Below are 26,001 nucleotides of genomic sequence, written 5' to 3' on the forward strand. Positions count from 1 at the left end.
GAAGCAGAGAAGATCGCCTAACATCGAACCAGCTGGAGAAAGTTCGTGAATGACCCATACTCCCCAAGGAGCAAAAGGGTTTAAGTCAAGACATCCATGATGTGAATCTCCCGTTCCACCACATCCCAAAGGTGCTCTATTGGATTGAGATCTGGTGACTGTGGAGGCCACTGGAGTACAGTGAACTCATTGTCATGTTCAAGAAACCAGTTTGAGATGATTTGAGCTTTGTGACATGGTGCGTTATCCTGTTGGAAGTAGCCATCAGAAGATGGGTACACTGTGGTCATAAAGGGATCGACACGGTCAGCAACAATACTCAGGTAGGCTGTGGTGTTTAAACCATGCTCAGTTGGTACTAAGGGGCCCAAAGTGTGCCAAGAAAATATCCCCCACACCATTACACCACCAGCACCAGCCTGAACCGTTGATACAAGGCAGGATGGATCCATGCTTTCATGTTGTTTACACCAAATTCTGACCCCACCATCTGAATGTGGCAGCAGAAATCCAGACTCATCAGATCAGCCAATGTTTTTTCAATCTTCTGTCATTCAAAGTAGCTGAAACATTGATTACACGTCACCTAGACGTTAACCAAATTCAGCTCTGTTTCAACCTGGATGTCTTTTGACCTTAGAAATCCCCAAATTAATGCGTAACGGGTCGTTGATGACCCCTAAAATCTCTGTGCCACACTGTTGTAGCTCCAGCTCTGATGACATCTTTATGAAGAAGTAGGTTCAGTGTTTTGCTTCCAATATTGTAGATACAGGATCATTTCAAGCTGTTGATTCCAGGACAGAGAAAACAGACATAAGTAATTCAGAGACACGGAGTACCATAGAAACACTTGAAAAAGTAACTTAGATTTATTTGAATCCTTTTAATAAAGAAATATTTAATGCAGAAACATGGGCAGAACTCAGCATTCAGCTGTTAAAATGTACATACAAACATATATATAAACAAAACAAATACAATGGTTATATCTGTGAGCTGTGTCAAAGATGGATGAAAAAAATCACTTGCTATCATCTTTTGGTTCGATCTCCCCTCCTGAAGCACAGTTTCCTCACATAGGCACACTCACGCCTGCTTAAAATAAGTTAAAAAATATACATTTTACAAATTAAGTTTACAGAATATTCAAAGGATTGGTTTAGTATTATTCTGGCATTGCAAAATGACATCAATCCCCACAGCTGGTGATATAACTAATCACAACTATAGTCAGTATTACCCACGTGCCTCTCACACCTTATTGTCTGCAATATTTGTTTTCCTTTGTTCAAACAGGAAGCTATAAAATTTTAACAAGTACAATAACAGGTATAGAAGGTTACAGTAAATTCAGAATAACAGACAGAAGTTGACATTTTTATATTGCTCTTGTTCTAAAAAGGACGTTTCTCACAGATAGCAACCCTTTCCTAAAAATGGCACCTTACACAAATTTGATTTTTTCCCAAGCTGACTTACGACTGACTGACACGTCACCTGAGGAGGACGTTTGATAGATGTCACTACATATTGCTCATGTTTTTAAGACATTAAACAAGAATATACAGCCATGCTAGGAGCTCTGTGAAGCTATACTCAAGCTAAATGCTCAAATCAGCATGATAACATGCAAACATGCTCAAGGTTAGCAGGTTTCATATGGTAGTTTGTTCAATTAGCATGCTAGCATTTGCTAATTAGACACTGAGTACGGCTGCAGTTGATGGAAATGTCATTAGCTTTGAAGGTTTTTGGTTTTAATTCAATGTGCTGATTGTCGCGCTATGGGTGGATCGTCAAAGTTAAGCATGGCTAAAATCAGGCCTGGGAGCTAATCATGGCCCACGGACTGATTTCAGATGGCCCATGGCATGTCTTTCAAAATGTACTTCGTGATCTAAGACACAATCAAGTTCAAATTTCTCTGTTCACCTTACATTGGCAGGACATTCATACAGTTTGTACCAAACAGGAACTACGCAGGCGGAACTAATATGTATCCATAAACAGACCGTAAACAAGCAGGGAAGCATAAAGTTGACAGCGATGGTTGCAGCTTTCAAGAGCAGTGGGAAGTTAAATACTATTTTGCTAAAACAAACTTGTCTCATTTGTCTACAGTTTATTTTTTAATGACCCACATGATGTGAGAAATCCTTAGGAGTCATCCTCTGGGAAACATGAATGTTCGTATGAAATTTTGTGCCAGTACATCAAATAGTCATTGAGATATTTCTGTCTGGACCGAAGTGTTGAGCTGACCAAATGACCCCATTGTCATCCATGAAAGTCCAGCATATAAATTCATTTGAAGACTGAAAGTAAAATCCCTACTGGGGTAGGTATCCCTAATTAGAAGGTGGGTTATCAACATGATCTCCAGTGAACAACTGATTCAGTGGAAGAAAGGTGTCTGATCATGTCGTCTGCACATTACTGCTAACTGTGGCTAATTCAATGTAGTTTCTCTTGCACCAAATATTCCCTTTGCTTAAGGGTAGCAACTTTTACAATCTCTATCCACCTTTCCTTTTCTAGCCTCATTTATTTCCCAGTTTCACCTAAACAGGAAGAACACAGGACGATAACAGAGAAGGAAGCAAAGATGGAGGAGAGGTAGATGGGAGGATGAATTGAGGCCCCTGGAAGATAAGGAGGAGGCTAGATCGCTTTGGAAAGGGCAGACAAAAGTGTTCAAAAAGCGGCTGCTACTGGAAAATTTGACAAAGTTGGTCTTGTCCCAGCTCCGACAACAAGGAAGCTGAATTTACATAATGTGGTTACACTATCTTGCTGTAGGGAGAACTAGTCCAACCCTGCTTGATGGGTTTTGAATCTACTTTTCTTAACAAATTACAAAGGGATAGAGCTGACCAGGTTAACGTCATTAGCTGCTCTGCTGAATAAAACTTATATTTATATGGACATATTGCTCAGGATATAAAACTATACAAACAACAGTGGACTGGGGAAAGGTTATAATTTTCATGTATGGGTAAAGCTAACTCCAATCTATAATAATTTTACAATTATTTGACAGATGACAGTCAACCAGCAGACGTGGGAGGGAATACACCAGACCAAGAACCTGTATTCACGTGTAGAACATCATAGTTGAATTATATGTGTTTGATCGTCAACAGAAAGTTCGTCTTTTCATAAAATCTTTACAACTGCAAATTAATCATTTTTATTGTAGTCAAACCAGGGAATAATTCAGGGTAAAAAAAAGTCTGAATTAACCTGGGGAAAACACTTGTTCTGTTCAGATGTCTTGTTCTATTGCTCCAGCATCCGATCAGACAGCACATTTATGTCCGTCTCTGCTGGGTGGCACTGCAGCACCAGCGCCACCATGTTGTCCTGACCCGGAAAAACCTGACAGAGCTGCTCTCTCAGGCTGGCCGTTTCCTCCAGGCTCCTGTCTGCCCTGAACCCCGGTCCCGAAGCTCCAAGCTCCCACTGCTGGTGTCCCATGTTCCATGCCTTTCCATGTCCTCTCCGTTTGCCCCGGCTCCCTCCGCCTGCTGTTGTATTCAGAGCTCCACCTAATGTTCGGTCACGGAAGTTCAGGACCTCCGTTTGGGAGCGCGGAGGTTTGGAGGAAGGGAACGTGGTGGCAACACAGGCAAAAGAGTGGTTTCCTGGGTCAGGAGTCCTGAGAGGAAGCAAAGGAGGTATTATATAGAGGTATTTTGCTCACCTGAAACTAATAAACAAAAAGTTTCTGAGATACCCTGTAAAAACAGCAGCGAAAGCATCTTTGGATTAATTTTAAGTGGGGTCTATTATGCTTTTCTCTATTTTCTGTCATATAAATAAAGTTACAATGTCAGATGTTCGTACTGACCGTGGCTAAAGTTTCAAATAAGTAGCCTGCTTCTGCTAGGCTACTGCAGTTTTTACATCACGTAGCCTACATGGCTACATGTAGCTACTTGCTAAGGCTAGACATGTAATCTTGGTTGCCAATGCCTGGTCTGATCCTCCACCATCATTCTCTGCACCGGCATCCCTTAAGCCTGCATCCTCAGTCCAGCCCTCTACTCGGTTTTTACCCATGACTGTATTCCCTCCCACAACACCAACTGCCTTGGTGCCAAATTTGCATGCGACGCAACCATAGCAGGACCCATATCAAACAATGAAGCAGCTTACAGGGAAGTCCAGACCCTGTGCGCCTGGAGCAAGGACAACGACATAGGGAATGGGGAAGAGGTAGAGGGTTGCAAGCTTTAAGTTCCTGGGGGTGCACATAGCTGAGGACCAGACCTGGAGTCTGAACACTTCCCACATCATCAAGTGAGCCTTTCTGAGGACCCTGAAATGTAACAGACTTCCTCAGGAACTTCTGATCCTCTTTTACCACTGCACAATTGAGAGTATGATAACATACTGCTGGAGACCTGGAGCGCGTTGTCAAGATAGCTGAGAGGATCATCGGCTTCCCCCTACCACATCTTTGTGACGTCCACTCAGGCCGTCTTCTCACACGGACCTCAAACATAAAGTCGTACCCCTTACACCCCGGACACCCCCTCTTCATCACCCTTTCCTCAGGCAGACTGAGAGCCCCCATCACATGCACAACCAGGCTAGGGAACAGCTTTTTCCCCACAGCTGTGGACAGACTCCAGAGACTATACATATTCCTGCTGGAACACGTCCTGTTGTATTTAAAAGCTTCTACTGGTAATTTCAATCTTTAAAAAATGGGCTGCTTTTCTCCCTAACAATAATTCCCCGGATGCAAGTACACTGCTACATGTAGCTACATGCTAACACTAAACATGTAATCTTGGTTGCTGATATTGTTGATTTCTCTCCAATTTAGGATCATATGCCTGCTGGAACATGTGCGGTTGTGTTTAGAATGTTTTATTGTTAAGTTTTCACCGCAAAAAGGGGCTGCTATTCTCTGTTACAGTCATTTCCAAATGCTGAGATATGGAAGACCCAGAAAGGCTGACCAATCAGAGCAGACTTGGCTTTTTTGGGTCTCAGACAGAGCATGTAAACATTTTCTTGTAGGAAACCAAAATACAAGTATGAACCTGAAAATAAGCACAATAGTTCCCCTTTAAAACATGTCACTGTGTCTATCTGTATAAGTGTGTGTGGCTGTTAATACTTGTGCTCTGAGCGTAGGAAGTCGTCCAGGTGTGGTCCTCCTCTGCCCAGAGGGTCGTCCGGCACCATAAAGTGATCCCCGACAAACGTGTACTGAAGAAGTCTGCATGTGGAGGAAACATGAGAAACCATCCCATTAAGCGCTGTCATACAGGGGGCTTACAATAAGAGTAAATGTCTGAGTATTTAGGTTGATAAAATACTGCATTTATTTAGACACAGATATCTCACCTCTTTTTGATGATGTCCCTCCATACAGGTGACTCGTCTGAAAGGTCTCTCAGGTTGTCATTAGTTACGATGACTCCGTCTGTCTTCTGAGCGAGCTGCAGCATAAATCTGAGGAAACGGGAAGTGAAAGGTTTCAAAGCAGCCTGGAAGAGAACTGAAAATCTTCTGGTTTTTGGCACTCCACACTGGTCCCCTTTAAACATTTATGAATGGGCTGAAAGCAACACAAATGCAGAGTCCAACTTTCATACTGTCTTCTGGGTCAAAGCTGATTTTGTGTTTGTTCATAGTTCACTCACATATACTCAAACCAGAAAGAATTGCTAAAATATGTAAGATATAATGATATTTACATAACACTGCTTATTTGCACTTTGCTGTTTGAATGTGTGACAGGCTCAGAGGCTTTCCAACACGTGCGCCACCTCAAGGGGAATACTGTTTTCATTCTGCTGTTTTCTGCTTCTAGCCAAGAAGGGAGACGTTGCCATGTAATAGCCTCATCATATTTAACTGATCATAAAAATATACAATTTTATTCCCTCAGTGTCATTGAAAATGGTAATGAACATTAATATTTTTCGAAGTATGGCACAAAGTTAAAATTCATATTTTTTATTTTCTTTGGTATTTTTTGTTATATACAGGTATACAATGATGATTGTTGGGTAATATGGATGATGATGTTGTCCAGTGTCAAGTGACGAGACCATATGTGCACAATATCACACACTAGCGCCTTATGCCACTGGCTAAACTGCACAGTAGCCTGCATCCAATTTTCATGAGGATATTTACAATTTTACAAACAAAAATTTACTGTATCATTGTGTAAAACAAAATAAGGAGGGGCACCAGTAACTTTCTTTAATACACATGCTTCTCTAATCTCCAGGTCCGTGTTTCCACCTGTTACAACAACACAGACAACAAGACTAACAAATACTTTTTACTGTATAGCAGTATTGTGGCTACCTGTCGTCGTACGAGCTGATCCTCTTGCCCTGGACCTCTCTGGAGGGCGTGTAGGAGAGCAGGCCCAGCTTCTGCAGCTCAGTCAGATAGTGCTGCTCTGAGAGGGCAGGAACAAACAATGCTATGTTTAGTCTGCGCTGACAGGAAAAAACACACGCCCACATGTTCGCCAAAAAACCTGATTTGTTTTCTCCTCCTTAATGTGTGACTCAAGTACAGGCGGCACACACGCAGGGAAGCGCGGAGGCCTTTGTCGTTTTAAAACCACACGATGAATTTAATGAGGGTAAACTGTGGCAACAAAAGCTACACTGGAAACTGCTTTTCTCAGAGTTGTGTTCAACAAAATGCTGGAGGAGGTTGCTTATCAGCTGTTAAATAAAGTTAAGATAAATTTGCTCTAGTTCTAATATTTGGTCTTGTAAAGAAGAATAAATATTAAACAATCTGGAGATGAATCAATAATGGAAATAATTACATGTGCAAATGCCAATGCAAACTATTAGAATTCTTTTAGTTTCCATGATAAAGATGCCAAGTTTAAAACACTACACAAGAAACAGGAATTGTTACCTTTGATCCTGGGGTCGCTCTTCTGTCTCCACTGCGGCAGGAGGCAGCTGATGTGACGATGGCCTCGGTCCCAAAAGTGCTGGACGGCCAGAGCGATTCCTCGACAGGAGAAGAAGTGACCCAACCCGTGACTGTGGAAAACATGGAACAGAACACTGTATGCAGAGGTGTATAACTAAACCAAATCATGATGAAAAGCATCCTAATATGAAACTTAACTAGCATTCTAACGCTGATCTCTGCATTTTGCTCCTCTGTCTTTGACATGAACACGATTTGGACCCATTAATACCCAGTTTTAAACATTTAACAGCTGCTGTTCTAAACAAATACAGTAGGAAGTGGGGCTTTTTTGTCCAGCAGCAGCAAAAGCTCTTTAACCAACACCCAGACAAACTCTCCTACTGCATCAGCATCCAGAGTATCCAATAATGTTTTAAAAAACAGATTCTATAGTCTAATATCAACAGATTTTATGACTTATGTGTCGCTTTCTGAGCTATTAAAGGTATTGTGTGGAGTTTCTGACCACTAGTAGTGCTAAAGAGCAATGTTTTTACAAGTGGGTCCTCATTTTGTTTGTATAGCCATGTTTCCACCAAACGCTTTTGGTATAGTATCCTTTGAAATGGTTCGTAACCCATCAGTCCAGGTGCCTAAACCCTACATCTTTTTCATGTTTCCACCTCAGACAGCACTCTTAAATGTCGGCAGGACAATGTGTAATGCCAACATCAATTTGACTTTGAATACTGACGATAGATGACGTTGATATTTTGTTGGGTTTGAGTTCTGTTTTCAGTAATCTCTCAAGACAGATTCTGCAATTTACATTGTAGAATCTGTCGGCAGCTCTGTGTGAAAGACGACTAGAGAGGGGGGTGGGGCTTTGAGTTTGAACGATGCTGCGCTTTAGCCAATCACAATGGAGGGGGCATGGCCGAGACGTGCAGGTGTCCCCAGGAAATGTGTACCTACAGAAACAGCAAGCTCCACATCCATAGCGACTGCTCCACCCAAAACACCGTCTCGTCAACGTAAAAAAAAATTTTTTTTTCCAGTGGATGTCTTAGTTACAACATGATTGAGCTAACTGGAGTAGTTTCATGTCGTAACCGACAACGGGAGGCTTTTAAGAGATGACGTGCTGATGTTAGCTTTGCTAACTGTCCCTGTCAGCTGCAGCCACTGATGCTTTCTAGACATCGTGATTTCCCAAAACTGAATAAATACCACACATAGCAACATAAAACTGCTTTGCTAGCTCAATCATGTTGTAACTAAGATATCCGCTGGAAAAAATATTTTATTCACGGACCGTTTATTGAGTTATTACAGTCTATGGTGATTACAGACACCGCTAACGGTTAGCCCAGCTAATCTATGATAACCATGTTATTAATTACATAATGTGCACACAGAAATAGTCATTTTGTTCAGTCATTGTGTTTATAGAGTTAACAAACATCAGATTAGTCTACACGGTGATATAGTGACGTGAAAAATGTGATATATAGCTAAACTCTGCTGGTTTTCTACCCGAAGTATTTGTAACGACAACACGGCAATTCCCTGGGGGCACGGCCGGAAGTGAAGGGTGTGAGCGATCACCGAGGCCCCTGCACTTCCGTTAGTCGAAAAACTCCGGGCTGTGCCTCCAGAGGTCAAGGAAGAAAAAAAAAAAATCCTGTTTTTTTTTTTTTTTTTACCGATGGATTTCCAGATTGTGTTTTCAGTAACCAAAATCCAACATCTTCCAAACATCTTGTGCCAAACTCATTTCAACATTAAATAACAACATTCAATCTTAAGCCCGGTAGACGCTGTGTGAGTTTGGGCTGTCCCAGACGAAAGAGAACCAACATGAAAGAAATGTGGCGATATCTTTGGTTATGGCCCTAAAACAATGGTCCTTGTTCAAGGATGGTTGTTGTCACGGTCTTGTGATCAAAGACAGTCTAGGATAAAATTCTGACAGTGTCAGAAATGATGGATGACCATCTCACTGTGTGACTGCTGTTACAACTTACGTCTACGCACCAACCAATAGAAATGCAGCATGGAGTTACGCACTGGCGCTAAACCCAAACAAACAAACAAATAGCAGCTTGCCATGGAGGCAAAAGCCACTAAAAGAAATATGTGGGATTCCAGCAAAGAGGAAAACCTTGGGGAGTTGTGGCAGCAGAAGCCTTGCCTGTATGATGTTTGAATGTGTGACAGGCTCAGAGTCTGTTAGCTCAGGACGAAGCATGGACAAAAATAGCTGCAAAGTTGTAGCTGTCAGGTGAGCAACCTAGCAGCTAGCAAGCACACACACAGACACACTGCAGTATATAGTGGACACAAAACTTTAGGTTATTTAATAATGTGACCCTCTATGTTGTGCTCTACAGTCGGAGAAGTAATAACCCGTGCAGCATCCTTGCGCGCTCAGTATGGGAAGCTACTGCATCGAACATCGTAGCTTGTGTTTCAGTAGATGCTGTCATCGTACTGTCTGCATACATCAAACTTGATGTCGTGCCAAAGTTTATGAGATCCATGTCGCACAGTGGAGCTTGCACTAAACTTATAAGATCGCTAAAATCTCACAGTCTGTAGGACGCTTTAAGGTATGGGGACTGAAACCCAATCTCTGCTAATTCTAACGTCATTAGATACTGTCAACCTGATAATCATTCCAGCCAAAATTGAACGTCTTTCTACATTATATTGATCTCTGGTGCCGGCTGGGTCACTGCTCCATCCAGCTCTTGCAATGCAGAGGAACATCTGCACCTCGTTGATTGTCCATGGCATGTGGTTGCACACCAACATACTTAGAACAAAAAGAACAGGATGTGTTTGAGTCTCTGTCCTTGTCAAGTAAGACTGATGATTCTCTGTTGATCAATCAACGGACTGCAGTGTTTCTCGTTCCACCCTCTACTATTGGATCAGTGTGCTGGGTACCTCAACAGACAGGTGACGAAAGAACGGGGTGGAACGTAGTCGTTCTCTTGGTACCATCCACAACATTTGACAATACAAAGGCAAAAATAACTGTTTTAATATGTGAACTGAACCAGATTGCTTTGCAAATGTTTTGTGAGTAGGCAAATGCATTTAATGTGTTTGTTAGACCTCAAGGATAAACACAATGGGTTTTGGTGAGAAGCAATGAACATAAACATTGATTTGTTTGCCCTTTTTGCAAGGGAACTGCACAGGGAACCTTAAACACATGAAACAGTGTGTATAGTTTTTGGCACATTGCACCACTGCACAAGGCTTTTGATATTTCATTTTTAAAATGTAGATAGATAACATGTAGATTCTTAACCCTGATGTAAATAAGTTTTGAATGTCAGAACAAGCCCTTTTATTCAACCATCTGTCCTAAAACAGCAAATAGGACACACCCAACCTAAATTTCTATCTAATATCAACCCTGATAACAAATCAATTAGAATATTATGAAATATACACTTTAGAGAATGTTTACAACAAACTCTGTTCCTACCTCATGGCCACATTGCTTCCGTCAATAATGATAGTCCTCAGTTTCGGGTCACCTGGTTTGTCTGTTAGCTGAAGGTCGAAGGGCATCTGGAGGCCCTCCAGGAAACGCTGCTCCCCTGTCACCACCACTGAAGACGGGGCTATGAAGCCCTGTCTTTCCCTAGCTAGGGTGGGAGATGAGTCGTTCCCCCTGAGGATGGGGGGTTGAGGGGCTTGGAGCGTTTGTTTTAAAGAGTTAGAAGACTTTGGGTTCAAGACATTGTCATGGGTTTGATGATTTAGTTTTGACATGGATGGATTAAGCCAGTGCGTGGTTTGGTCATATTGTTTGTTGGATTGGAAATGGAGTGGAGGATCATGGGATGAGGGATAAACAGACATGGGTGGCCCTTTGACTTCCGGGACGATGACTTGGTGTGGAGTTTGTGAGTGTGTGAGTTTATGGTATTTATTTAACTCAGGTGCAGTAAGGTTTGGAACTTCTACTCGTCCTTTATCGTCAGATTTTCTCTTTTCTGCAGGTACGAAAAGCTCATTTTTTCTTGCTTTGTCCTCTGATGGTCCAACTCTTGGCCACTCTTTCTCCAGCACCACATCATCCATCTCTCTCGGTCCCTCCCTGAAGGCGTCTGTGTCTTTGCTCCCCTCTCTCTGCAGCTCCAGGAGCAGCTGGTGAGTGGATCCATCAGGCAACATGTTGTAGACTTTGGCCACTTTCTGCTCCATGTACCCACAGCTGGCTGCCGCTTTCTTTACCACTCCCAGGACAAAGTCTTCCTCCTGCCCTTCCTCTTTTTCTTCTGTAATACCTTTTTCCTTTAAGTGTCTCGTGCTTCCTGTTGCTCCCTCACACGCATCTCCCACCTCTCCATTACTACGCATCACCTCATCTCCTCCTACTTCCATTTCTTCGTCTTCTCTGTGCTCCGTCTCGCAAGGTCGGTTCCTCTCACTTTGGTTCAAGGCAACACCGTCTTGATTTTTCTGTGTCTGCTCCCGGTCACTGCGATCCTGCTCCTGTTGAACCACATCCAGTATCTGCGAGGCCTCTTTAGGTCCCGTTCGAGCAAGGACTCGTTTCACCACGTCCTCTGTGTACCCCATGGCTGTGAAGAACTTCAAAAGAAGCCAGAACTCCTTGTTTCCTACTGTCATCTGTAGCTCCTCTTCTTCCTCCCCTCGTGCCCCTTTTGCTTTGGTTCCCAATGTTGCCGCTGGCTCCAGCTGCTCCTCTTCTCCCATCTCCTGTGGAGAATGCACAAGTCTTTGCTCTGCCCCCTCTGCTCTCCCTCGGGTGCCAGTTGACATGGATAAAAACTCAAATAAGGAGTTCTTGGCTGCGGAGTCTTTCCCCAAACTTGCAGTCATCCCTTCAACCCACCTATCAGTAGTCCTGGAAGGCTCGGGGAGTGTGTACGTAACGGCGGATGGTTTGTCCCATCTACCCTCCGAACCCTCAAGAGATCTTACTCCTGCATTTCCATCTGTCAGTGCCGGGATGGGGCTTGATCCAAGCCCTGATTCTTTCACCAAATCCAGCAGGATTTCCTTCACTGACCCTGGCAGCACCAGAAGATCCAAGATGTGCTTGTCCTCCCATTTCTCCACTAGAGTTTTGAATGCCCGGCGTGATTCCAGAGACTCGCCAGGACCTCTGTCTCCAATCTCTGAGCGTCTGGATTGTGTGCCCTCATATCGGTCCACCAGGTCTGTAATGAGGGAGTAGGCTCGCACCACCGGCTCCGCAAGACCCGATATAAGCAGGAATCCAGGAGATCCAACCTGGTTTGATGAAAGGAAAACAAAAAGACATTAATCTTGGTCCTCTTAATGACAGCAAAATAAAACTGGAAGTGGACTTTGAGACTGAAAAAAGCCCTGTGTTTAAACTATGCAAGCAGCTGCGCTGGTGCTTCAGGTACAATAGATGCGTACCCTACACCGTATCCTATGCTGTAGCCTATAGTGGCCTGACCTGCACCCTCCCTAGAAATGTAACTATATGTCGCTGCGTCACAGACATCCTGTTTACTTTTGTCAGCTGAAACCATTTCCTTCTGTGGAACCAAAGTTTTTATTTTCTTTTATTTCGCAGATAAGAAACAATAAATTTTGAAGACAATAAATCCTCCACAAAAAAAGCATATTAGGTCTTGTGTGTGATTTATCCTGGCTTCATATGAGTAGAAGAAAGTCCTCTAGTCACTAATTCATGCAATGAGAAATGTCATGAGCTTATGCTAATATCATTAGCATGTTGTAAATGTGGGGAAAACATATCTAGAATAAGACTATTGTTTAAGTTACCTTAAATGTTAAATGTTTATGTTGTTCCTGGCTTCATATGAGTAGGGGAAAAACTCCGCTAGCTGCTAGGCTAATTCATACAATGAGAACTGTCATGAGCCTATGCTAATAGCACTAGCATGTTGTATATGTTGGGAAAACGTGTCTCGCCAAGTGTTAAGTGTTTTATCAGTGAACCTTGTGAGTTACAATTAAGCCACCTTTACCTTTGTCAAATATTTATGTTGTTCCTGAATCCTGGCTTAGTATATAATCCGCTTGCTGCTAGGCTAATTTATGGAATGTAAAATGTGATAGGCTTTTGCTAAAAATATTAGCATGTTGTATTTGTGTCCATGAACCTTGCCAGTTATAATGGAGCTTTGTACTTTTGTTTAATATTATCGCTATTAACCCATATCTTATGTGTGATTTAGGTGCCTTTCGAATCAGTCAAGTATAAATGCTCATAATGGGGGGGGCAGTAGCTCAGTCCATAGGGACTTGGGTTGGGAACCGGAGGGTCGCCTGTTTGAGTCCCCGTCCGGACCAAAATATGGAGCGTGGACTGGTGGCTAGAGAGGTGCAAGTTCACCTCTTGGGCACTGCCGAGGTGCCCTTGAGCAAGGCACCGAACCCCCCAACCGCTCGGGGCGCCTCACCAAGGGCAGCCCCCTCACTCTGACATCTCTCCAATTTGTGCATGTATAGGTCCTGTTTGTGCATGTGTGTGTCTTTCGGACCTGTGTGTAATTGACAAGCAAGAGTGAAAACATTGAATTTCTCCTCAGGGGATTAATAAAAGAAATAAACTTAAACTTAAACTTAAACTAGAGTGAGTGACTAACAGACAGCTACTAAACAGAGACAGCAAGCTAGCTTGACGACGCGGCCAAATGCAAGTATGATGCTGAATATATTAAACTGTGTGGACCTTGAACTAACAACTAACGGGAATCCTGGACCCTGTGGCTGGACCAGTTGGGAACCACTACTTTAGAATATTCTCCGCCGGGTTCACCACTCTAACAACAAACTAACAACATGATACACAGTCTGGACATGACAGCTTCTTTGGAATACACTGATCAGGTAAGTCAGGTTGAAAAACCCTTTACTTGTTATTCCACTTAAGGGGTAATGACACATTAATAAGGGATTTCCAGGAATTTGTAGCAACAAGTAGCAACTAATAGTGAAAAAGAAAGTTGTAAAAAGTAATATAACTTCCCTGAGCTGAAAATTTGCGTTCAAACAAAATACATTATTAATAGGTTAAAAATTCCCAATGACAATGTCACAGTGTCACATTAGGAGACAGCTGTTACCTCATACGGGGTGTGACACATTTTAAACCAATGCAATTGACTAATAGTGTAATTTCTTTTAAGAATAACAAGAGTGCAAGACACCACATTATTAGTCAATATCATTATTGCATCATCAGTAAAAAATGGCACACTAAGTATGCTGGTGGGGGATTTGTACATGACGGAAGTGAGTGATACTGAGTGAGTGTACTGCTTTGTACATGCAGACAAGCTACACATATTTCTAAATTCACCATGACTCATACTTTCAGAGGGTACCATTATGTTTTATAATAATAATAATAATAATAATAATAATAATTTTTATGTCCATCGCTAATAAATGTCTGTGAATCTGATTTGAAATCATAGAATAAAGATGTTCATTGCAACTCCACAACTTGCTTGAGAAACACATTGTTTTAAGTTTTCTTCAATATAAAAGTAATCCAGTGATAGTTGTCTGTACACCCATGGATACATTGCACATAGAAACTGCTATTTGACATACTTTAAAGATGCAAATTTACCAAAGTGTCACAAATATAGGCAGAAAAATTGGGTTCCTCACTCCTCACTCTGCTTTTGATGGCTCTCCTCCTTTATTCTGGGTAACTAAATACAAAAGTTCCAAGCCCAATATCTGCTTTGTGACGTTTGAATGTCGCCTAAACAAAGACCCATAATGCAACACTTACCACTATATGTGCCGAGGTGTTTTTTGTCAGGCAGTCCATGAACAGCCCTCTGGCTCCACAGAAGATGCAGTGAAGAACCCCGGGATAAGAAACCTCCTGCTGCTCCTCCTGGTTCACAAGTCCTTTCACAAATAACTACAAGACAGAAATATTATTACTGTGAAAATACTGGAGTAGTTACTGAAAAAATCTAAATAATATGCATCCATTTTGGAAAAAACAGCTGTTAAAGTTCATCATATAATATCAGTACTTTCGGTCCATTCTTGGCACTGAAAACAGCAGTTGACAAAACTCAGTGTCAGCTTACTCATTTGTTCTCGAGGTTATCATATGGTCTTTATCAGCAGATATGGTTTCAAACTTTATACTATTTATATCATTATTACACTGTAAAAAGCAGTGGTTCCCAGCTGGTGGGTCGTGGTCCAGGAATACTTTTCTCACAAAATGACCATTTGTATATCAATTATAAGTAGTTATGACATTTCACCTTGTCTTTCTCACATGCCCTCAAAATGGCGGATATATTGATTTATTGATTGATTGAGGACCATGTATAACAACTGCAAAACTGTACCAAAAAAATCAAAACTTCCCAAACACTAAAACCTTGGTATTTAAAACTTAACTGAAAGTGAAACTTATCTAGATCGGATGATCTAGATAAAGAACAGATAAATGAGACGTGGATTAAACTAAAGTTATGTGAGAGTTTGTAAATAAATGTTTTGGTATAGTTTTGCTTTTGCTAAAGGCCGTAATGTTCGCCGTTTTCCGTGGAGGCATGTGGGGGGAAAAAGGTTTTCTTCATGAATTCAAAGTAACATGGCATGACTAACTGATAGTAAAGTATTTCTTTAAAATAACAGTCAGGTGCGACAGGGGACAAATTCCAGTCAAAAATGTACTTAAGTGTTTATCTGTAGCTAAAATTAGGCTTCAAAAAACATTCAAGCTGATGTCTTCCAACGTAGCGCTCTTTTTAGTATGAAATTCCCTCTTTGTGTTTTTGCAGCACAACAAGGAAACACTGTCCAAAGACACACAAAGAGGGAATTTTCTACTAAACAGACAGTAAATTTGGGAGATACCCACTTTATCTGACTGACTCAGACTCCTGAAGCCTCTTCTAGCTTCAGACAAACTTGAATGTATTTCTTGGCTGTGGATTTTGTCCCACTTCAATTATGTTTACTGCATGAAGAAGAGATCTTTTAATGTCCAGTATGAACAACAGAAATAATTACAGCGAGCACAGCCTGTTTCAAAGCTTGTATACCTGACTTTACATCCATGTCATCATTTGCACCAGTAATTATATGTTAATGACCCTAAGCCAATAACACTTGTGGTTAAACGCTATGACCTTTAAAGGCTGCACTCAACACCACAGTCGAGCTTCTTCTTTTCTCTGTAGTCTGTCCATAGATTATCTCAGGACGGTGCCTCTCTGACGTTATTAACCTTTGCATTTTCATTCTGACAGTCTTGTGCCTTTTTCTATTTCAAGATTGTCAATTCACATTTGGGACCTTGTTGTTTACATTAGGGCGAGGATACTGTAATGGTGGGTTTGATATAAATGTGTGTCAGCTCTGTGAATTATCTCAAAGTGTTCTGGGTGGGCAGGAGATTATTTCAGAGAGACAATATATGACTATAAAATAAACAAAAATATTGTGCTGCAAAATTGATTGTCTCTGAGCAAAGAGGAAATACACCCTTGCAGATAAGTCTTTGAATATGTTCTTGACAATCATGCAAATACAGTTTTTTATTGGTACTGTACGAGGACACACGTGGTCCAGGCCCCAGGAAGTGCGCCAGGCTTTGAAGCCAATTTTCATAGTGGCCAAACGTGGAATTACACCCTCACATGATGCCCTGCGGCCCGAATAGACTTTTCCCATTGATTTACATTGCAAAACAAACGTCTGCAAATCAGTGGCCACAGGATTAAATCATTTTATCCCCATTCAAGTTAATGGAGCGCTAAAGTAGCAGTGGAAGTCTCTAGTGCGCCTGCTATATGGACCGCACAGTGCAGAAGCAGTGCCGATCATCTGGGTAATTTATACATGGGAGTTGAACCATTTTAGCTTTATGTGCCACCAAGCAACGCGTATAGGAATGACCGAGGTCCCGCCTCCAACACTATATCCACTTCTCTTTATACACGCACACCATAGACTGTATATAAAGATGGACGACACAACAGCTCCCAAAAATGGGACATGGTGAAAACTACAAGATCAAAGTACGCATCAAATAAATTTTTCTGAAAGATGTTTTTTGTCATTTAAGCCAGTTCTTATCACACGGACGTATGTTCAATAGGCGTGTAACGATCCATCAATCTGGATCGATGTATCGATAAAATGATCAGCGAACAAGGCTGCATGGATCCATATTGCCATCTATGGATAGGATTAGGGCTGCAACTAACGATTATTTTAACTGTTGACTACTCTGTCGATTATTTCTTCTATTAGTCGACTAATCATTTTATCAAAAAATGTTGAAAATGTCGGTCTGTCTCTCCCAAACCCCAAAATTATGTCATCTAATGTCTTGTTTCCTACTCATGCCAAAGGGTTTTAGTTCACTGTCATGGGAGAGCGTGTAAAGCTGCCAATATTTGAACGTAAGAAGCTGCAGTAAGAGTATTTTGGGGTACTTTTATGGTACTTTTCCATGAAAAATGACTCAAACCGATTAGTCGTCTACTAAAATAGTCACCAATTATTTTAAGAGTCAATTAGTCATTGATTAGTCGACTAATCGTTGCAGCCCTAGATAGGAAACGGATATATTTTGAAAGTCTGTGTCACCGTCAAACAACTAAGACAGATGGCGAGCAGCTGAGAGAAAGACGATGAGGATAATGTTATTTACTGTGGAGTAAATCAGCAGAGTGGAAATAATTTGGATTTTGGAGAAAATACAGGTAAACAGACAGAGTACATAAAATACAACTAACATTATCCGCGTGGACAGCCATCTCAACCCGCTAACTTCTCACTACAGCAACGTTAGCTGCTCTGTTTTAACAATGTTTGGTTGAAAAAACATGCATGCAGGCTGAAATTCAACTGAGCTGTCCTGTCAGTAGATACAGTGACTTTAACCACTGGTGAGTAAGAAAAATAATAATGTCACATGTAATTTGTTAGGCTTTAAGTAGAGAAAAAAGTCTGCTAGCTGCTAGGCTAATTTATGTAATGTAAATATGCTTAAGCTAATAATGGGTGACTAGCAAAAAACTGTTGTTTTGTCTCTGAACCTTGACAGTTACTACTGAGTTTTCTTTAAAAGATCATGTTTTGGGTTAAAATGACGATATCTTCCAGAAAGGACTTTCTGACAGAAAGCCCTGAAGGCTAACTTATCCCATGTGCTGTTTTGTGTTTTAGTAGAGTCAGTTTAACCCTATGGGCCCTAGGCGTTTTTGGGGTATTTTTACTGCCTTTACTTTTAAGCCCATATCACAGTCATTATAAAGGCTACATACACATGCTATATCTTGTTGTTTTTCAGGACAATCTGGGCTAACCAGATTTGCCATCATTTCATGTTATATTAATTTTTATATCAATGAAAAAAACAAATCTGTGTTACTAAATTCTTACATTTTTACATGTATCTCACCATAGCAAGTTGGAAGTTGACATATTCTGCCATATATGAAGAGGGGAGACTCTCTGGAATCTGGCAATATAAGAACCATGATGGTGGGACATTCTGTCACTTCACAGCTGTCCAAAACGTGGTTTGTGCCAGGCGGACATGATTGCCAGTATTTTTTCATTATTGCAAGAAATTCCATTGACTCATTCACAAGTCAAAAATGTGTTTTATCTAGGGATGCACCGAATATTCGGTAACCGAATATATTCGGCCGAATATTGCAAAAAAACACACATTCGGTATTCGGTGGAATAAGTTAAAAGCAAGGCCGAATAATAGCGGCGTGTTTTTGATAACGCAATCAAACGGCGTGCCGTGATGGGCGGAATAAAATGTCGGCAGTGTGGCGATCCGTCCGTCACGGCACTCACATTTGCGACTAAAAATAGTTTTGAATGAGCAAAATAGGCTTAAATCATTCAGCACGCTGTGCGAGCAGCCTACAGATTTCAACCAGCAGCAGAAAAGAAAGGCGAATCCCACCGATTGTGGGTTGAACGGGAGTCACAGACACAGACAGTAACGTTAATGTATTCCTGTCAAATACGGCGGCCATAGGCTTACCGGCGACGGATTAGTCGGTTCCAATAATATCCTCTTCATGGTGTCATGACTGCCCAGAAGTACCTGAACAGCCGAGCCAGCCGAACACAGGTATGTGACGTGTCAGAGGAGAAACGAGCCTTTCACATTTCTCTCTTTCTGGCACTAACAGCCCACAAACCTCACCGCACTTTAGGGACTGTTCATTACTTATGAAGGGACTGTCAGGGGAGGAGGGTGGCTTGTTGATTTTTATTTTATTTATTTATTTTATTTTGATCCCCCCTATGTTCATCACTCATTGATGCTGTTTTTGAAGTATGAATAAGTCAATAAGTAATTTATTCCATTGAAATATCATTGATGTATTATAGAAAAATGATTTATCTTTTCATAAATGACAAAAGGCACATCTGCCTCATTTTCGCTGTGGTATCGTGATACTACTCAGAACCATGATACTTTCACTGGTATCACACAGTGGATCCCAATTTTGGTACCGTGACAACACTAATCTGGAGGGGGTTCATCTGCAAAAACTAATGAAAAACTAAACAATGATATTTGGTATTCAGTACTCGGTATTCGGCCAAGCGTTTAATAATATTCGGCTTCGGCCACAAATTTTCATTTCGGCGCATCCCTAGTTTTATCTGAAAGAAACATGCAATATTTACATCTAAGATCATAGTAAAATAGTCAGCCAAGTGCAATGATGTCCTCCAAGATAATATTTGCCACTTTGTTTGCAGTAAACAAAGTTTGTTGTTGTTTTTCAGTTTCAGTTATATATTGGGGGGGCATTTTGGGCATTGGTGGGGGGCATGTGTCCCCCTCAATGTATATGGTGACTACGGCCCTGTCATGCATACATAATTAGGCTACAGTTGTCTGGGTGTGCAAAGGTGAAGTGGCTGGTCTTGTCATACAAAGTTTGATGGAGTGTCAACTGGACAATATGGAGATATTTGCATCTTGAAAGCCGGACTACAAATGTGGATAGACAGGGAGAAACACATGCAAGCCTAAGACGTGGTAAGATACGATATTCCTCACTATATGAAGTGACTGATAACAAGATCTGTATAATGGATTGTAAAGAAATTCGTCAGGTTTTTATTTTGTAGACAATTAATCTGGATTTATAGCATGATGGGATGACAGCACAATGATGTGTGTGGTATCACTGCACTTTCATGTGATACACGTGGCATTTCTGTGCGAGCCTGCATTCGCGAGTAATCCATCCAAGAGTAATGTGTGTGCAAAGCTGTGTGAAAGCTCTGTTATACATAATTTTAGTGTAAATTTTATCATTTTTTGTCATTGTGAAAACATTGGACTACCGACAAGTGCTTGGTCTTGTCGGAAAGCTATGATTCCGCTGTTTCACGTGATATGCGTGGCTTCTCGCTATGACGCACGGTCGCGGAGAAAATCCACAGAGAAGAACAGGTGTGAATTTGGACGCACTATGCGTCGTTCGGGCCCATAGGGTTAAAGTAAATTTTACAGCAGTTAAGTGGTTACGGTTATTTACATTATTTATGTTGTTTTTATCTTTTATGGCCAAAAGCTTCCTCTGTAACCAACTGTGTTATATAATCATATAATATCATTTGATATCGATCGCAGGCCCCTGAATCACATCGATCGAAATCGCATCATGGCAGACTCTGTAATATCGCCAAATATCGTATCATTGTCCAAAGAATCGATATAATATTGTATCGTGATGAAACTGGTGATTTCAAGTGTTTATGTTTCTTATAAGTTTGGTTTTAATTAGTTACCTGATGCTATGAAAAGGGGGTTTGATGTCATCATAAGCAGCCACATGTACGAATCAGTGTACTCACACTCAATGGCTCTGCTTGCACTTGGATAGACTACGTGAACCTGACACCATGACAGATTGCTATTGCACGGGCTCCAAATGACATCACGAGCCTGGAATATTCTCATTTCATTTTTCTAAGTTTCATGTTCCTCTCTTGGGAGGAAGCATTGTCATCTTTATATACAGTCTGGTTGTTCCGTGAAGCTTATGTACGTGTGTAGTGACCTAAAACCTTTGCAGTTCAATTTTAAGTCATCTATTATCAGAATTTATTTTCATTTAGTGCCGTCAGTCATTCTGAGTGCATGTGTCAGCAGGCTGACCACATGTTGGGCTGAAACTCAAGTCAGTCTCGATGAGTCACCTACCAGGAACACTGCCTTTTATCTCAGTACGCTGTGGACTAACACTGCCAATAATGTCAAGTTTCCAAATCAAGGCTGACAAACTACAAACAAAACTTAAATCAACACAGTGGCAGAGGTTGAGATAAAGACTGTGTCCTTCAAGTCATGTTAATGTAAAAATTGTTTCAATATTGAAGCAAAATTTTGGGGCAAAAGTTGTTGCCCAAACTAATGACTCAACTCTTATTGTGTAACATTAAACAAATAAATCTCGTCTTACTTTGGCGGCTTTCACATTGTTGCTCTGCCCTCGGAGTTTCAGCCATATCTGCCCGTTGTTGCCAGGAGACATGTCGTCCGCCCCGATGCCAAACGCCACCCTGAATATCCGCTCCACGGTGCCATGCAGGGAGGACAGATAGCCACGCAGCATCCCGTCACACGCAAATTCATCCTCCACCTCTCCGCCTCCTCCTCCATCAGCTTTGTCACTGTCCATCCCTTCTTAAATCGGCGGCAAAGTGTTGCACATACTGTGAAAAACACAGAACATCATGTTTACACACTTATAATTTATTATTTATTATTGTATTGTAATTTATTTATACTTTTCTATATATCTTATTGTCTGCTGTTGTTTTTGTCTCCCTATTTTTACACTGTGACCTCACGTTGCCTGTTGTTCACTGGTTTACTGTATTACGTTGGCTTGTGTTACATTTTGTTGCTTATCTAAAAAAAACCCCAAATCAAATTGAAAAAAACATACCCCCAATTAATGCCCTCATTTGGGTTTTAAATTATAATTACATCCATTTTTTTTTTCGGTCATTACCATTCTAAAGTGTTGCTGCTTTAATCACTGTGAGGACTGTGTATTTTTATGACTTTAAAAGCTAAAGAAGTGTTTTATTTCTCAGTGCAACTTCAAAATTGGTAAGAATATCAAACCTTTTGGTCCATAACAACAATTATAATATAAAGGTGAAACTATTTGCATAAAATTAAACAAGTTTTGTAGAAGTTAAACATATTTTGCCTCTTCTGACAAAGACGATTTTTGTCAGGAAGTAGTATAGTTACTGGTAGTTTTCCAGGACTATTCATTACAAATTCACATCATAATTAAAAGTTAATGCCTTTCAATTAAAAGCAACATTTTAAACGTGAATTTAGAGTGGGAAAAAAAAACTCCTTCCAACTTTTCACACCACTGTAGCGTGTCTTTGTGTCACAAGAGTCATAAGTGTGAAACGTTTGTCGAAGCGTTCAGTGACAGTAAGTGTGGGCGCTGCTGCGATTTCCAAATGCCACGCACCTACAGTACGTACTGTATGTAGCCCAGGGTGTCTGCAGGTCCTTTAAAAGTCAGAAGTAGGTGTTAAAAGTGATCAGGTCGTCGGCGCCACAGATTTTTAAAATCTAATTCCATTGATCCATTTTTGTTTTCTTTTTGTCAAAATGAGTCACGCTCTTGTGCGTGAAACAATTCTTAAAACCATATTGCTATATAACTGCAAGCTTGAGTAACAAAGAGGGGATTTGTCCAAAAATCAGTCATAAAAATAATCATTAATCATCTTAAAACAGCTTCAAATTTAAGCATCTGATACCTGTAGTCACCCTAATTTAGCCTGTACTTACTGTATACTGTAGGTGTTTTATTCTTGTCGTCTTTTATTTTCTTTCTGTCAAAATGAACCTGCCATCAGACCTTATACTGTCTCTTGACTATATACATGCACTTATCTGCTGGCAAAGTGTAGGTTCAAAGCATATTCTTACATAACTGCAGTGCTTGAATAAGAAAGAAATGATTTGCCCAAAAATCAGTCATAAAAATAGTCATTAAAACAGCTTCAAATTCAAGCATCTGATACCTGCAGACACCCTGATTCAACCTGTACTTACTGTACATACTGTAGGTCTTTTATTCTCTTTGTCTTTTATTTTTCTTTTTGTCAAAATGAGTCCAGCTCTCATGAAACAAATCCTAAAACCCACCACCAGACCTTATACTGTCTCTTACCTATATACATGCACTTATGTGTTGGCAAAGTGTAGATTAACCTAACTAACTAATATTCCTACATAACTGCTATGCTTGAATAAGAAAGAGAGTCACAAAAATAATCATACATCATCTTAAAACAGTTTTAAAATCCATTGAATTGTAGCTGTAGTCACCCTGATTGAGCCTGTGCTTACAGTAGGTCATTGTGCCGTTACTAAAACACACAGTACATGTACAGTATATATTTTCATATCTATAAACAAGCAAAATATGTTGATGTTTAGATGAACTGAGGTTGCTTTGTTCTGCTTGTCCATTGATTTAAATTGTTCTGTTTTAATATGTATGTATAGTTTTGCTGGATGCCAGCTTGTTAATGCTGTAACCATGGCAATAAAATGACAGGTTGTAACTGTATTGTTTACTGTATGAGTTATAAATGCAAACACTGCTGATTAAATGTAGCTAATTTATGTGAATATGAGCCGTATTTGACAAAAACCACCAGTTAAACGTGTAACAGGGCACTGTATTTCACTGTATCACGTGTTTTTAATGTTAAAACTATCCTGTAACTGTACTTGTCAAACTAAAGCAGTGGAGCGTTCATTTCCTCTCTGAATATAGCAAACTTTGCACCTGATGTGCAGACCTATGCAAACTCCATGTCAACAAAGCTGCAGCATTCACTAATATTAATATAGTGACATATAAAGTGCAGCTTCCTTTAGTCCAACAATGCTCCTATTCACGCAGACTGACATTACATTGCATTACCATGGTACGAAATGTGGCCTATTGCCAGATAATGTTGTGAAACCTTTATCTTGATTAAAACAGACTTGTTGGACGTGTTTAAAAGCAAAGATAGAGCTGGAAACAGACAGCAGACAGTTTAGGGTTTTTAAAATGCTCAATACAAGTGTATAATATAAGATAAATATAATATTTCTGTGTCGTTTTCTTACGTGAGCTCGATCGCCGTGCGCCGTCAAAGTTTCGTTTCCAGCTGCTCTACGGATCCACAGAGGCAGCTCAGGCTCAGGCTTCCGCAGTCCTACAACAACAACATGTATCAGACCAAAGTTCAACGCATGCTGTAGTGTCACACACACACACACACGGCAGCAGCAGAAAGGAAGAATCACGGAAGAGACACGGAGACGGTCCCGCTGCTGTTGCTGCTGCGGATGGCGGATGAGGAAGCTCGGAGCTGGAACCACAAGACCACCGCGGTGGAAAGCCCGAAGACAAAACCGAAACTAAAGGAAAAAGCTTATCTCACAGTCAGGGCGGGTACTTCTGGCTCGGTATAGGGGTCATAGTGTCGCTGTGACACCTGAATTATATTATTAAATCAATCCCATACACTCAAAATGTGTCTGTAGGCTCTTTTATTGTGTTAAAATGCACCACAACAGCCTAAAAAGTCACACAATGCTCCTTGACTTATGTCTGTTTTCCTTATTTATTAAACATAAATGATTAATACAGCAAATAAACCGTTACAAGCCTGCATGTTAAGATTTTTAAAAATGTTTTGTCTTGTGAGAGGGTCAAACAGGAGATAAAGGGGATTTCCACTGACGTCATAAGCGGGGTTTTTCTGTCTGACTTTTTTTTTGTTGTTGTTAACTCCTAGTTGCCTGTGCTCAGTGACAGACAGGCTTTGTTTGTAAAGGACCGACTGAGGCTGTGTGTAAGACATTTTGTGTCCAGATATGTCTTTATCCAGTGGATAAGCAGATTTTTCAAACCACACTATGTGTTTACAAAGTGGTTTCCTTGGTGCAAGTTTATCTGTGTCAAAGACAGGAAGAGGGATGTTACCTCCTACACTACATCCTGTCTTACTCTGTCAGGGTAAAATGTGATATCTGATGGATACACTGGGTTCAATATATGTCATTTAAAGCCAAAAAACAGACATTGTATTGATAGTAGTTTGATACAAAATAAATAAATAAAATAAAATAAAATTTAAAAATAAATAAGATGAAATAAGTAAATAAATAATATAAATTTAAAAAAAATAATTAAAATAATATCTAAATATTATTTAAGTTAAAGTACAAAAGTACTGGCAAAAAAATATTTTAATATTTGTCCGCTCTGTGTGTATGCTGACTAAAAAAAAATCTGGTGTTCACACACAGGCCTGGATCTGTTAATAGGAAACAAATAAATTGGCTCCGACTGAGCTACCCAACACCGAACGGCAAACCTCCAGGGTGGAACAAGTGAAGCTAAGGCTGAAGTCCCAAAAACTGCAGTTCCTTAAATGGCCACTTGAGGCTGGCTCCGGTCAATCCCCAGACCCCCATGTAACATTACAGCAGAAATAAACTTGCTTACACCCTGGTACAATATAATAAAATGAAATAAGATAAAATAAAAATAAAAACAGTCTTGGTCTCTATAGCTAATTTTTAACCATTCAAGACGGCTGCACAGGGGTACAGCTTTATATGACTCACAATAGCAAATAATCCATAATACATAAAGACATGATTCACTTTATAAGTAACGAGATGTAACCCCTTATATTACCCTTATCCTAACCTCAACCACCTGTCTTTTAACATAATATGTCATAGCTATTGCTGGCTAAGTGCTAACTTAGCATTAGCATAAATGAGATGTGGCCTTCCCTTTACCCCTACCCTAACATTAACTACCACTCTTTTAATGTAGACAATACTTTAGGGCCAGTTAATCGCTAAGTTAGCATTAGCAAAAGTAATGAGATGTATCCTTCCTATTAACCTTATCCTAACCTAAACCACCTGTATTTTAATGTAATACTTAATAGCTACCATTAGCTACTTGCTAACTTAGCAGTGGTAATGAGATGTAA

General features: G+C 40.5%; 1 protein-coding gene across 1 annotated transcript; it reads right to left on the reverse strand.

The window, feature by feature from the left end:
* Positions 1 to 871: 871 nt before the first annotated feature.
* On the reverse strand, positions 872 to 24,475 carry khnyn (KH and NYN domain containing). The gene is made up of 9 exons (XM_033609974.2): positions 24,113 to 24,475; positions 21,411 to 21,663; positions 14,711 to 14,845; positions 10,418 to 12,198; positions 6,913 to 7,043; positions 6,340 to 6,436; positions 5,365 to 5,472; positions 5,135 to 5,236; positions 872 to 3,661 (listed from the first exon to the last, which is right to left on the reverse strand). Exons 2-9 carry the CDS (start codon positions 21,627 to 21,629, stop codon positions 3,283 to 3,285), a joined length of 2,952 nt encoding a protein of 983 aa, XP_033465865.2. The 5' UTR covers positions 21,630 to 21,663; positions 24,113 to 24,475; the 3' UTR covers positions 872 to 3,282.
* Positions 24,476 to 26,001: the final 1,526 nt, after the last annotated feature.

This window comes from Epinephelus lanceolatus, chromosome 22 (genome assembly GCF_041903045.1).
Source record: "Epinephelus lanceolatus isolate andai-2023 chromosome 22, ASM4190304v1, whole genome shotgun sequence".
Classification (NCBI taxonomy): Eukaryota; Metazoa; Chordata; class Actinopteri; order Perciformes; family Serranidae; genus Epinephelus; species Epinephelus lanceolatus.